This window comes from Salvelinus sp. IW2-2015, linkage group LG31 (genome assembly GCF_002910315.2).
Source record: "Salvelinus sp. IW2-2015 linkage group LG31, ASM291031v2, whole genome shotgun sequence".
In the NCBI taxonomy this organism is placed as follows: Eukaryota; Metazoa; Chordata; class Actinopteri; order Salmoniformes; family Salmonidae; genus Salvelinus; species Salvelinus sp. IW2-2015.
The window spans coordinates 15,370,132-15,385,882 of NC_036870.1; the positions used below are offsets into that span (position 1 = coordinate 15,370,132).

Below are 15,751 nucleotides of genomic sequence, written 5' to 3' on the forward strand. Positions count from 1 at the left end.
CCTCCTATCATTCACTTCCCTATGGGATGTCTCAGTCTGCACTGAGACACTGGATCCAGCCCATGAGGGGGTCCAATCAGGTCAACGGCTGGATCGAGTAAAAACAAAATATATATATATATATACTTTAAATGACTAAAACCAAAATGGAAACTGTGTAGAAATGATAATGGACCTACATTTATACACTTTATAAAAACCATAGACAGAGGACTATCTTTCGCAAATTTGGGCCGCGAGGAAATATATATTTGAAATCAGTGTGGCCCTCCGGACCTCGTTAAAGGTCTAGGGTTTACTAAATGTTATTTGTTTCAGCTTTACTCCAAATGCATTACAGCATTATTGTCACCATTACCTATGCATAATCATTATCATTACCTAGGCCATAGGTGATGTCTGTCTGTCTGTCTGTCTGTCTGTCTGTCTGTCTGTCTGTCTGTCTGTCTGTCTGTCTGTCTGTCTGTCGTTCTGTTCCGTCTGTCCGTCTGTCCGTCTGTCCGTCTGTCCGTCTGTCCGTCCGTCCGTCCGTCCGTCCGTCCGTCCGTCCGTCCGTCCGTCTGTCCGCCTGTCCGCCTGTCCGTCTATCCGTGTGTGTGTGTGAATACATGCGTGCTTGTAGGTGTTTGTAGGCTGTTACCTTAATTTTACCACGCCTCCACATTTGGAATGCAGCCCAGGAATATTTTCTATTTCTCCTGGATTGTACGACAACATACTTTGTGAAAGGCTCATGGGTTATGACATAATCTGTAATGAATCAGCAAGTGGAGCTGCTTTCTCTAGCCTCTGTACAGCAGGCTGTGTTGCGTGTCTTTGAACAGGTTTCACTGGACCTGGAACGTGATGTAACAGATGGCTAGAATGTTTTTATGGAAAATCAAATAGTTAGTCAAAACTGCTACGTTGTGGCTTACATCCATATGAACTCTTTATTCATGGAACGTATCTCGTACAGATTCATTACAATGTAATAACACTTGTATATAATTTGAGTTTCCATACCTATCTAGATAAAACCAAGTGTTTAAGATCTGAACACATAACTAAACACTTTTCTGTAACACTTTTTAAACGCGCCAATGTATTTAGAGTTTCAATGAAAACGTGTCACAATGTTTCGATTGTAAAGACCAGAACATGTTTATACGCTGTAACACTTTTTAAACACATGAACACGTTTATTCAACACTAAAACTGGGGATGTTGTTTTAACAGGGTTAAAGTTGTTTGCGTATTTCCAAGCATGCCTTTCAAGTGAATGTGAGCGAGACCCACCCATGACCGTGTTTGTTAGTGAAATAGATTGCTGCGTTCAATAAATGATATCCCTGAGGCCTTCACAAAGTGACTGCCTAAGTGAATGTGTTTCAATTAAAAGTGAACCTTTTCTAACCACATACTGTATTATACATTTCATAAGGCCTTTAGTGATGGCCTAGTTATCCTCAACATTGTGGTCTGAAAATCCTGGCTCATGGGCCACATCAGACGTGCCAGTCACAATACGTTGGTTTGTGAAGTGATTTGAGGGAGGACACCCAACAATTAGAATATTTTATCAACCACAAGCTGCACTGAGTGACTGCTATGGTGAAGGACTTAACAAAACCAGACTACCTAAACCATCTAAACTGGAACAACCATCTCAGCAGCAGGTGCAATAAATCCAACCCCTTACCGATTGGATTAGTTTAGAACAATAGAAGTTATTTGTCTCTGTATAGTATAAGATCAATTCATCAGTCAATGTGCATGAGGAAACAGATATTCAAAGAAACTTTTTCAAAAAATCTACCTGCAAAAAAATCATGCTGGGAAATATGATGAGGCCCTTCCCATATATTCTCACTCTGAGAGAGTTAACGGAAATTAAGTCAACATGGTCGAGTAACAACAACACCAAGATTTCTTGAATCAAATGTCCTGTTCAGTTGTGCTGAAACGTAGGTAAGGGGACAGACGTTCCTAACCCTCATCTGAATTAAAGACAGGGAAAGTCACACCAATTTCTAATGACTAAATGTGTTCCACGATGGGAAAGTAAACACTAGTGTTTAAAATCTGAACACTAAGGAGATATAGGTGTTCTCCTGGTTGGAAACTGACTGGAAACAGCTGACTGTCATGTTTAGTCTTGCATTCTAAACGCCTGTGTTTAAGATGAGAATGCTTACTGGCAAATCTATATAGCTAATGGTTAAGTTTTAAACACTGACATTTAGGTTCTAAACGTGTCCCATGTTTCACATGTCCACATCACTAAGGAATTATCATGGTCCACACACACCAACGCAGCCATGAAGAGGGCACGACAACGCCTCTTCCCCCTCAGGAGGCTGGAAAGATTTGGCAACTGCATTGAGAGCATCATGACTGGCTGCATCACCGCTTGGTATGGCAACTGCTTGGCATCCGACCGCAAGGTGCTACAGAGGTTTGTGCGTACGGCACAGTACATAACTAGGGCCGAGCTCCCTGCCATCCAGGACCTCTATACCAGGCACCTCAATTACCTCGTACCCCTGCACATCGACTCGGTGCTGGTACCCCATGTATATAGCCATGTTATCGTTACTCATTGTGTATTTACAATGCATTCTGAAAGAATTCAGACCCCTTCCCTTTTGCATAATCTGTTACGTTACAGCCTTATTCTAAAATTGATCCCAAAAAAATCCCAACCAATCTACACACATTAACCCAGAATGATTAAGCGAAAACAGGTTTTTTGAATTTAACAAATTTCTTCTTATTTACATAAGTACTCAGACCCTTTGCTATGGGACTCGAAATAGAGCTCACGTGCATCCTATTTCCATTGATCCTCCTTGATGTTTCTAGAACTTGACTGGAGTCCACCTGTGGTAAATTAAATTGATTGAACATGATTTGGAAAGGCACACACTTGTCTATATAAGGTCCCACAGATGACAGTGCATGTCAGAGCAAAAACAAAGCCATGAGGTCCAAGGAATTGTCCGTAGAGCTTCAAGACAGGATTGTGTCGAGGCAAAACATCTCTGCAGCATTGAAGGTCCCCAAAAACACAGTGGCCTCCATCATTCATCAATGGAAGAAGTTTGGAAGCACCAAGACTCTTCCTAGAGTTGGCCGCCCGGCCAAACTAAGCAATCGGGGGAGAAGGGCCTTGGTCAGGGAGGTGACCAAGAACCCGATGGTCACTCCGACAGAGCTCCAAACTTCCTCTGTGGAGATGAGATAACCTTCCAGAAGGATAACCATCTATGCAGCACCCCACCAATCAGACCTTTATGGTAGAGTGGCCAGGCGGAAGCCACTCCTCAGTAAAAGGCACATGACAGGCCTCCCGAGTTGCGCAGCGGACTAAGGCACAGCATCGCAGTGCTAGAGGCATTACTACAGATGCTTAATTCCCGGGCTGTGCCACAAGTCCAATAGGACAGCGCACAATTGGCTCAGCGTCGTCCGGCTTAGGGTAGGGTTTGGTTTGGCCGGGTAGGGTTTGGTTTGGCCGGAGGGGCTTTACTTTGCTCATCGCGCCCTAGCAACTCCTTCCGGCGGGCCAGGTGCCTGCAAGCTGACCCCGGTCGGCAGTTGAACGGTGTTTCCTTCGACACATTGGTGAAGCTGGCTTCCGGGTTAAGCTGGCGGGTGTTAAGGAGCACGGTCAGGTGGGTCATGTTTTGGAGGACACATGACTCCACCTTCGCCTCTCCCGAGCCCGTTGGGGAGTTGCAGCAATGAGACAAGATCGAAATTGGGGAGAAAATGAATAAGGCACACGGCATGCTTGGAGTTTGCCAAAAGGCACCTAAAGCACTCTCAGATCATGAGAAACAAGATTCTCTGGTCTGATGTAACCAAGATTGAACTCTTTGGCCTGAATGCCAAGCGTCACGTCTGGAGGAAACCTGGCACCATCCCTACGGTGAAGCATGGTGGTGGCAGCATCATGCTGTGGGGATGTTTTTCAGCGGCAGGGACTGGGAGACACGCAGGATTGAGGGAAAGATTAACAGAGCAAAGTACAGAGAGATTCTTGATGAAAGCCTGCTCCAGAGAGCTCAGGACCTCAGACTGAGGTGAAGGTTCACCTTCCAACAGGAGAACGACCCTAAGCACACAGCCAAGACACCTCAGGAGTGGCTTCGGAACAAGTCTCTGAGTGTCCTAGAGTGGCCCAACCAGAGCCCAGACTTGAACTCGATCGAACATCTCTGGAGAGACTTGAAAATAGCTGTGCAGCGACGCTCCCCATCCAAGCTGACAGAGCTTGACAGGATCTGCAGAGAAGAATGGGAGAAACTCTCCAAATACAGGTGTGCCAAGTTTGTAGCGTCATACCCAAGAAATCTCAAGGCTGAAATCGCTGCCAAAGATGCTTCAACAAAGTACTAGGTAAAGGGTCTGAATACTTATGTAAATGTGTTATTTCCATTTTTTCTTTTGAATACATTTGCAAAAATTTCTAAAAACCTGTTTTTGCTTTGTCATTTTGTGGTATTGTGTGTAGCTCGATGAGGGAAAGAAAACAATTTAATTCCTGTTGGGGAGTTGCAGCGATGAGACAAAATCAAAATTGGGGGTGAAATACATTTATTTTATAATAATGCACTTGACAGCCCGCTTGGAGTTTGCCAAAACCCACCTAAAGCACTCAGACCACGAGAAACAAGATTCTCTGGTCTGATGTAACCAAGATTGAACTCTTTGGCCTGAACGCCAAGTGTCACGTCTGGAGGCAATCTGGCACCAACCCTACGGTGAAGCATGGTGGTGGCAGCATCATGCTGTGGGGATGTTTTTCAGCGGCAGGGACTGGGAGACTAGTCAGGATCGAGGGAAAGATGAACAGAGCAAAGTATAGAGAGATTCTTGATGAAAGCCTGCTCCAGAGAGCTCAGGACCTCAGACTGAGGTGAAGGTTCACCGTCCAACAGGACAGCGACCCTAAGCACACAGCCAAGACAACGAAGCAGTGGCTTCGGGACAAGTCTCTGAATGTCCTTGAGTGCCATCAAACACATGTAAATAAGATAACATTCCACCTATTCCACTCCAGCCATTACCAGGAGCCCATCCTCACCAATTAAGGTGCCACCAATTTCCTGTGGTTTACATTCAACAACGGAAATATGGCCAAACTCTAAAGGGATCGTTTCACATTCAAATAGATCTAACCAGCTCATTCTACATGTAGATACAACTCTAAAGCCCATTCATTTGAATGTTCTTTAGCCGCTGTAACTTATAAAATACAATGGAAGTGTACTACCTGAATTTACACTCTCCAGTAGCCAGTTAATAAGTTTTGCTAGGCTTATCTGAAGACGTGCTTAGTGCATTAGTTTCCTTTGCACCGTTAAGTGCCCGTGTTGAATAATATAATACGTAGATGGTGTCCATAACGTAGATGGTGTCCCCCTGCACCTCTATGCTTCAGAGGGGTTGGGTTAAATGCAGAAGACACATTTCGGTTGAATGCATTCCGTTGCGCAACTGACTAGGTATCCCTTTTCCCTAATGTAGGCCTAAAGCCCACCTGCTCTGATCTTCGATACAGTTTAATCAAATATTGTTTGGGGGAAATTAATTATTGATATTGATTTCTGTCTGATGAAAACCTCTTCTCTCCAAAACAGAAACTTTTCAGGAATTTGAAAAAATGACTATATTTTCCCATTAACGAAAATACAATTATGAAACTTCAGAAGCAATTTAGAAAATATTTTCTTGGTCCTAGAATCATTAAATGATCAGTATACATTGAGGGGAGTTATTGCTTTAAATAAATGTAAACAAATAAAATAAATGAAAATAGGTTAAAATGTAGGCCTACTCTCAGTGTAGAAACAATGCTATCTAATCTACTGTCTGTCTTTTCTTGGCCCTCTACAAAAACCATTATGAGTTTGTCTTGTTTAATAGAAATGCTGATTCACCTTAAAATCCATTGTTTTGGGGATGAGAGCTGCTTAAAGAGATGTCCATATTGTGGCAAAGATCAAAGGAGGCTGAACCTTTCACTTTAAGGTTGGCAATACCACTTCAATCAATTAACAAACATGTTCATTATAGGCCCTAAGGTAACTATAGGCCATGCAAATCTGTACATAAAAGGAACCAGACTACTCTGAATATGTTTTGTTTTATTTTCTTTATTTCACCTTTATTTAACCAGGTAGGCTAGTTGAGAACAAGTTCTCATTTACAACTGTGACCTGGCCAAGATAAAGCCAAGCCATGCGTCACAAACAACAACACAGAGTTACACATGGAATAAACAAACATACAGTCAATAATACAATAGAAAAAGGTCTATATACAGTGTGTGCAAATTAGGTAGGATAAGGGAGGTAAGGCAATAAATAGGCCATAGTGGCGAAATAATTACAATATGGCAATTAAACAATGGAGTGATAGATGTGCAGGAGATTAATGTGCAAGTAGATACTGGGGTGCAAAGGAGCAAAATAAATAAAATAAATAACAGTATTGGGATGAGGTAGTTGGATGGGCTATTTACAGATGGGCTATGTACAGGTGCAGTGATCTGTGAGCTGTTCTGACAGCTAGTGCTTAAAGTTAGGGAGAGAGATATGAGTCTCCAGCTTCAGTGATTTTTGCAGTTCGTTCCAGTCATTGGCAGCAGTGAACTGGAAGTAATTGGCTTTGGGGGTGACCAGTGAAATATACCTGCTGGAGCGCGTGCTACGGGTGGGTGCTACTATGGTGGCCAGTGAGCTGAGATAAGGCGGGCCTTTACCTATCAAAGACTTACACAGTGGGGAGAACAAGTATTTGAAACACTGCCGATTTTGCAGGTTTTCCTACTTACAAAGCATGTAGAGGTCTGTAATTTTTATCATAGGTACACTTCAACTGTGAGAGACGGAATCTAAAACAAAAATCCAGAAAATCACATTGTATGATTTTTAAGTAATTAATTTGCATTTTATTGCATGACATAAGTATTTGATACATCAGAAAAGCAGAACTTAATATTTGGTACAGAAACCTTTGTTTGCAATTACAGAGATCATACGTTTCCTGTAGTTCTTGACCAGGTTTGCACACACTGCAGCAGGGATTTTGGCCCACTCCTCCAGATCCTTCAGGTTTCGGGGCTGTCGCTGGGCAATACGGACTTTCAGCTCCCTCCAAAGATTTTCTATTGGGTTCAGGTCTGGAGACTGGCTAGGCCACTCCAGGACCTTGAGATGCTTCTTACGGAGCCACTCCTTAGTTGCCCTGGCTGTGTGTTTCGGGTCGTTGTCATGCTGGAAGACCCATCCACGACCCATCTTCAATGCTCTTACTGAGGGAAGGAGGTTGTTGGCCAAGATCTCGCGATACATGGCCCCATCCATCCTCCCCTCAATACGGTGCAGTCGTCCTGTTCCCTTTGCAGAAAAGCATCCCCAAAGAATTATGTTTCCACCTCCATGCTTCACGGTTGGGATGGTGTTCTTAGGGTTGTACTCATCCTTCTTCTTCCTCCAAACACGGCGAGTGGACTTTAGACCAAAAAGCTCTATTTTTGTCTCATCAGACCACATGACCTTCTCCCATTCCTCCTCTGGATCATCCAGATGGTCATTGGCAAACTTCAGACGGGCCTGGACATGCGCTGGCTTGAGCAGGGGGACCTTGCGTACGCTGCAGGATTTTAATCCATGACGGTGTAGTGTGTTACTAATGGTTTTCTTTGAGACTGTGGTCCCAGCTCTCTTCAGGTCATTGACCAGGTCCTGCCGTGTAGTTCTGGGCTGATCCCTCACCTTCCTCATGATCATTGATGCCCCACGAGGTGAGATCTTGCATGGAGCCCCAGACCGAGGGTGATTGACCGTCATCTTGAACTTCTTCCATTTTCGAATAATTGCGCCAACAGTTGTTGCCTTCTCACCAAGTTGCTTGCCTATTGTCCTGTAGCCCATCCCAGCCTTGTGCAGGTCTACAATGTTATCCCTGATGTCCTTACACAGCTCTCTGGTCTTGGCCATTGTGGAGAGGTTGGAGTCTGTTTGATAGAGTGTGTGGACAGGTGTCTTTTATACAGGTAACGAGTTCAAACAGGTGCAGTTAATACAGGTAATGAGTGGAGAACAGGAGGGCTTCTTAAAGAAAAATGAACAGGTTTGTGAGAGCCGGAATTCTTACTGGTTGGTAGGTGTTCAAATACTTATGTCATGCAAAATTACAGACCTCTACATGCTTTGTAAGTAGGAAAACCTGCAAAATCGGCAGTGTATCAAATACTTGTTCTCCCCACTGTAGATGACCTGGAGCCAGTGGGTTTGGCGGCAAATATGAAGCAAGGGCCAGCCAACGAGAGCATACAGGTCGCAGTGGTGGGTAGTATATGGGGCTTTGGTGACAAAACGGATGGCACTTTGATAGACTGCAGCCTATTTGCTGAGTAGTGTTGGAGGCTATTTTGTAAATGACATCGCCGAAGTCAAGGATCGGTAGGATAGTCAGTTTTACGAGGATATGTTGCCAGCATGAGTGAAGGATACTTTGTTGCGAAATAGAAAGCCGATTCTAGATTTAATTTTGGATTGGAGATGCTTAATGTGAGTCTGGAAGGAGAGTTTACAGTGTAACCAGACACCTAGGTATTTGTAGTTGTCCACATATTCTAAGTCAGAACCGTCCAGAGTAGTGATGCTGGACGGGCGGTCTGGTGTGTGCAGCTATCGGTTGAAGAGCATGCATTTAGTTTTACTTGTGTTTAAGAGCAGTTGGAGGCCACGGAAGGGGAGTTGTATGGCATTGAAGCTCGTCTAGAGGTTAGTTAACACTTCTTATGGCTGCAATCCCGCTAACGGGATCGATATGACAACAGCAGTGAAAGTTGCAAGGGCACCAAATTCAAACAAACAGAAAATTCATAATTAAATTCCTCAAACATACATGTGTCTTATATAATTTTAAAGGTAATCTTGTTGTTAATCCCACAAAGTGTCCGATTTCAAATATCTTTTCAGCGAAAGCACTACAAACGATTATGTTAGGTCACCACCAAACACAAAAAGCACAGCCATTTTCCCAGCGAAATATAGCAGTCACAAAAAGCATAAATAGAGATAAAATGAATCACTAACTTTTGATGATCTTCATCAGATGACACTCATAGGATTCATGTTACACAATACATGCATGTTTTGTTTGATAAAGTTCATATTTACAGTGGGGAGAACAAGTATTTTGATACACTGCCGATTTTGCAGGTTTTCCTACTTACAAGCATGTAGAGGTCTGTAATTTTTATCATAGTTACACTTCAACTGTGAGAGACGGAATCTAAAACCAAAAATCCAAAATCACATTGTATGATTTTTAAGTAATTAATTTGCATTTATTGGCATGACATAAGTATTTGATCACCTACCAACCAGTAAGAATTCGGCTCTCACAGACCTGTTAGTTTTTCTTTAAGAAGCCCTCCTGTTCCTCATTACCTGTATTAACTGGCACCTGTTGAACTCGTTACCTGTATAAAAGACACCTGTCCACACACTCAATAACAAGACTCCAACCTCTCCACAATGGCCAAGACCAGAGACTGTATAAGGACATCAGGATAAAATTGTAGACTGCAACAGGCTGGGATGGGCTACAGGACAATAGCAGAAGCAGCTTGGTGAGAAGGCAACAACTGTTGGCGCAATTATTAGAAAATGGAAGAAGTTCAAGATGACGGTCAATCACCTCGGTCTGGGGCTCCATGCAAGATTCACCTCGTGGGGCATCAATGATCATAGAAGGTGAGTTATAGCCCAGAACTACACGGCAGGACCTGGGTCATGACCTGGAGAGAAGCTGGGACCACAGTCCAAGAAAACATTAGTAACACACTACACCGTCATGGATTAAAATCCAGCAGCGCACGCAAGGTCCCTGCTCAAGCCAGCGATGTCCAGCCCGTCTTGAAGTTTGCATGACCATCTGGATGATCCAGAGGAGGAATGGGAGAAGGTCATGTGGTCTGATGAGACAAAAATAGAGCTTTTGTGTCTAAAGCTCACTCGCCGTGTTTGGAGGAAGAAGAAGGATGAGTAACCCCAAGACAATATCCCACCGTGAAGCATGGAGGTGGAAACATATTCTTTGGGGATGCTTTCTGCAAAGGACAGGATGACTGCACGTATTGAGGGGAGGATGGATGGGGCCATGTATCGCCGAGATTTGGGCCAACAACCTCTTCCCTCAGTAAGGAGCATTGAAGATGGGTCGTGGTGGGTCTTTTCCAGCATGACAACGACCCGAAACACACAGCCAGGGCACTAAGGAGTGGCGCCGTAAGAAGCATCTCAAGGTCTGGAGTGGCCTAGCCAGTTCCAGACCTGACCCAATATGAAAATCTTTGGAGGGAGGCTGAAAGAGTCGTATTGCCGCAGCGACAGCTCGAAACCTGAAAGGATCTAGAAGAAGAGATCTGTATGGAGGAGTGGGCCAAAATTCCTGCTGCAGTGTGTGCAAACCTGGTAAGAACTACAGGAAACGTATGATCTCTGTAATTGCAAACAAAGGTTCTGTACCAAATATTAAGATTCTGCTTTTCTGATGTATCATAATTATATGTCATGAATAAATGCGAAATTAAATTAATAAAATCATCAATGTGATTTTCTGGATTTTTGTTTTAGATTCCGTTTCATAGTTGAAGTGTACCATGATAAAAATTACAGACCTCTACATGCTTTGTAAGTAGGAAAAACTGCAAAATCGGCAGTGTATCATACTTGTTTCTCCCCACTGTATATCAAAAATCGGAGTTTACACTTCGTGCGCGTTACATTCACATAGTTACAAAACAAAGTGATTTGCATTAGCACATCGGTTTAACAGGAAAATCATCATAATATGTAGACTGATAATACCAAGTTATAACACATTGGAGATTTAGATATAACTCTCCTTAATGCACACTGTTGTCAGATTTCGAACAACTTTAAGGAAAAGCAAACCATGGCAATATTGCTGGACGGAGTCAGAAAAAAGCCAATTTAGCCGCCATGTTGGAGTCAACAGAGAACAGAAAATACATTGATAAATTGTTTCCTTAGCTTTGATGAACTTCATCAGAATAGAGTCGCTAGAATCCAGGTCCAATAAATGTTTGATTTTGTTCGATAATGTCGCGTTTATTTATGCTCCAATTAGCTACTTGGTTAGCACGTTTTGGAAACAATTCCAAAGTTCAAAGGCGTCACTATAACGTGACGAAATGTCCAATAAGTTCCATATCCAGTCAGTAAACACATGTCAAACGATGTACTGAACCAATCTTTAGAAGTTGTTAACATACATCTTGAATACGTTCCAACCGAGAATTAGATTGACTTCAGTTGAGCGATGGAACGGAGCTGCTCTATCACGTGAACGCGCGTGGTCAATGCATGTCAGCTGTTGCAAGTGGTGACTAATTCCTGTCTCCTTCGGCCCCCCTTCACATTAGAGTCATCAGACAAGTTTATTGACTGTTGACATCTAGTGGGAAGCGTAGGAAGTGAATTTCATCATATATTCGCTGTAATTTCAATCAGAGCTTGGTTGAAATTGCACACCTCAGAAGAAATCCAATAAAGGAAGTGGAACTTCTCAGGTTTTTGCCTGCATATGAGTTTGTTTATACTCAGAGACATAATTCAAACGTTTTAGAAACTTCAGAGTGGTTTCTATCCAATACTAATAACAATATGCAAATATTAGCACCATGACTGAGGAGAGGCGTTTACTCTGGCGACTCTGTGCACCTTTCATCAAGCTACTCAATTACTGCCCCTGCGCCATGAGAAGTTAAACAGTGTCCAAGAAGGGCCAGAGTATACAGAATGGTGTGTCTGCGTAGAGGTGGATCGAGAATACAGCAGCAAGGAGCGAATCATTGATGTATACAAGAGAAGAGAGTCGGCCCGAGAATTGAACCCTGTGGCACCCCCATAGAGACTGCCAGAGGTCCGGACAAAGGCCCACCGATTTGACACACTGAACTCTATCTGAGAAGTAGTTGGTGAACAGGCGAGGCAGTCATTTGAGAAAACCAAGGCTGTTGAGTCTGCCGATAAGAATTGGTGATTGACAGAGTCGAGCCTTGCCAGGTTGATGAATACAGCTGCACAGTATTGTCTCTATCGGATGGCGGTTATTGAATTCGTTTAGGACCTTGAGCATGGCTGAGTGCACCCATGACCAGCTCTGAAACAGATTGCATAGAGGAAGAAGTACGGTGGATTCGAAATGGTTCGGTGATACTGTTTGTTATCTTGGCTTTCGAAGACCTTTGGAAAGCGCAGGGTAGGAAGATATAGCTGTAATCAGTTGGGTTTCTAGAGTGTCTTCCCCTTTGAAGAGGGGGATGACCGCGGCAGCTTTCCAATCTTTGGGGATCTCAGACGATACGAAAGAGAGGTTGAACAGGCTAGTAATAGGGGTTGCAACAATTTCGGCAGATCATTTTAGAAAGAGAGGGTCCAGATTGTCTAGCCCGGGTGATTTGTAGGGGTCCAGATTTTGCCGCTCTTTCAGAACATCAGCTATCTGGATTTGGGTGAAGAAGAAATGGGGAGGCTTTGGCAAGTTGCTGTGGGGTGTGCAGGGCTGTTGACCGGGGTAGGGGTAGCCAGGTGGAAAGCATGGCCAGCCGTAGAAAAATAATTATTGAAATTCTTAATTATCGTGGATTTATCGGTGGTGACAGTGTTTCCTATCCTCAGTGCAGTGGGCAGCTGGGAGGAGGAGGTGCTCTTATTCTCCATGGACTTTACAGTGTCCCAGAACTTTTGGGAGTTTGTGCTACAGGATGCAAATTTCTGTTTGAAAAAGCTAGCCTTTGCTTTCCTAACTGCCTGTGTATATTGGTTCCTAACTTCCCTGAAAAGTTGCATATCGCAGGGGCTATTCGATGCTAATGCAGTAAAAACAGGATGTTTTTGTGCTGGTCAAGGACAGTCGGGTCTGGAGTGAACCAAGGGCTATATCTGTTCCTGGTTCTACATTTTTTGAATGGGGCATGCTTATTTAAGATGGTGAGGAAAGCACTTTTAAAGAATAACCAGGCATCCTCTACTGACTGGATGAGGTCAATATCCTTCCAGGTCGATTAGAAAGGCCTGCTCGCTATGTGCTAAACTTGTAGGCCTTACCGTATATCCTAGAGAATATACATCTGTTATCTTCTATCAAATTGGATATAGTGACATCAGGCTAAAATTCGTTGTAGGAAAAGGAAGGACCTGATCATTTGGCTGAGAAAAGGTTATCTGCGTTTTATTCAGGCAGCTCGTACATGGCCAGCTGCAGATCCTCCCTCATGACGTGGCTGTAGGCAGCGCAGCCTGCAGGAGCTCGAGGATCTGTCCTTTCAGCAGCTCAGCTCATGTTCAAGCTGCAGCAACAACTGACAGAATGAACTTCAGATAAAGTTACGTTCACACAATAATGCGATTGTTGTGGATAGGCTGGTTAATATAATAGTACGTTTAATAGGTTTACATACTTTGCAAGAAGAACGACTTCCCTAATAATATGTTTACATGGACACATCTGAAATCAGGCTGATGGGAAATGCAGAAAATCGCCAATCAAAATAAACGTTCTACCACAGTGACCATTATTTTTGTGAAGACTATTTGATTCTGAGTTCGGACATGTAAAGTTTGTATGTGAAAACTATCCACTTGCACATGCGTAGAAATATTGCTCAGAAAACCAGGTGTGTTATCGGTGTATGCTTACACCGACTATTAAAATAAGCAGAGTAAGGTGTTAACATGACTCATGCCATAATCAGTTTAATATCGAATTTTTAGTGTGAATGTCAACGTATTGATGCCTCCACAGTTTTTTTTTGTGTTGACGCTTTATCAATCACAACATCTTGTAACCTACCACTTGCATGATCTGTCATTAAATCATGACGGAAATGTAAAGGACTCAAACCTGTCTTCTACAGGGGCAATGCAGATGCAGCAACAGTCGTGCAGTTGAAATTATTAGACATGTAGGCCTGTCATTATTTGGTTTCCAAAAATGTGTTCTAACCTATCTCAGTGGCGTGATAGGCTGATGGTGCAATGTGGTACTCGAGGGAATGATTGCATACAGTAACCTATAGGTCAAATTTTGTGTAGGCTACTTATCCTTTCTGATTAAATTGATTATCTGCTGAAATGTATAACGGAAATGGTCCGTTTATCTATGCAGACGCATTATTTTGATGCTACTGATGGTAGTAAATATGTTTTTATTATCTATAAAGTTGATGTGCAGAAATATTGCCATGCACAGGTGGCATTTTACTGTTATTGCATCATCATTCTGTTTCGCCTGTTAACATACCAGAGTTATTTAGCTAAAACGACATTTGACCTACTTTTCTAAAACAATATATGTTGCATAATGAACAGGTTTTAAGGGTTAATAGCGGGTAGTGGGTATAGACTGACTACATGTTGCTGGACTAAGTTTAGTGAAACACTTGTCTGCACAATGCTGTGTCGACTTTAATTCCTTGTGCTGTATAGTGGTTATAAGTTATGTAGCTATTTAAAATTGAGCCTTTTCTCCACCTACCACCACGACCCTGACTGTGATTAGGCTATAGACTGTATATCACCGCATAACTAGCATTATCTTGACACAGTGGTTGTGCGTAATGCTGTTACGCAATTAAACCTCCATGGAGTGTAGACTGCAGACTCACCTATGGTGGTGATGACTGTGATGGCAAAGTAAAAAGATCCAGCAAATTTCCACTGAACCCCAGCCCTGTGGGGCTCGGCCTCCATAATGATGGTCTCCAGTTTGCGGTAGTCGTCCTCGCTAATGTTATATTTCCCTTGGAGACGCTTCTCCTCTGCCTCCAGCTGTTCTTTCTCCCGCATCTCGAAATCTGACTCCAGGGCATCGAACACCGCGGCCCCGACCAGCAGGTACGTGAACGTGCAGATGATCAGGGACAAGGTCCGCACGTTCTGCCGCTTCATGACCACCAGGAACCGGCGAGTGAGGGGCTCATGTCCCCTCGTATCCCCCGGGAAGGCTGCGCAGCAATCGGGAAAGCGTTGGCAGCGGCTGGAAGAGGAGGGACAGACTGGCGCGTGTTGGTGACGGTGGGTGCGCTGGACGGAGGAGCAGTAGTGGAGACTGCTATCTGTGTGATCCCTGTAACAGGTCCCCAGATCTTGCTCCGGGTTCGCAGAGAGACACAGGAGACTGCTCGATCGCCGGGACCACGAGCCCTGCAGCCTAGAAACTCTGCGCAAAACCTGCCCAAACCAAGTCCTCCCGGCGCGTAGTGCCATCAACAAGCAGCTGCTAGATTCCTCTGTTGTCTTCTTATCCAAGAGTCAACGTTTTTATAACGAATTCAATGAAACACATATGGCAAATGAATGATCGGTTATTTTCGTTGTGAATCTGTAAATGTTTGATGCGGTATTTTCAGGTTGTGTATCATGCATTCCTGGAAGATTTAAAGAGAAGTGAACAGATCCACGAGAGGTCAGATGAGGGTGAAGCATCTTTTCGCATTTGCTCCCAGTAAGTTTCAGTAAGCAGCAACCTGTTCATTTCGGCGCCTCATCCTCAAGTGGCAGGCTATTTTTAACAACGAACCATCCCCCCATTCGCACATAATCAATTGACTGTGTGGAATCCAGAAATACAGCTCAGAAATAGAAGACATCGCTCGAAGTTATTTCCATTTGATTCACAATGTGCTGTGTTGAGTCGTCGATAAGACAAATAGGTAAAT

General features: G+C 43.5%; 1 protein-coding gene across 1 annotated transcript in view; it reads right to left on the minus strand.

Annotated features, from left to right (window-relative positions):
* LOC111956158 (potassium channel, subfamily K, member 9) overlaps positions 1–15,350 on the minus strand; it is a 41,064-nt gene extending 25,714 nt beyond the window's left edge. Inside the window, exon 1 of the mRNA XM_023976608.2 lies at positions 14,699–15,350. Within this exon, the coding sequence (XP_023832376.2) occupies positions 14,699–15,299 (601 nt within the window). The 5' untranslated portion in view covers positions 15,300–15,350. The remainder of the gene's footprint in view (positions 1–14,698) is intronic.
* Between the last annotated feature and the right edge of the window lie 401 nt (positions 15,351–15,751).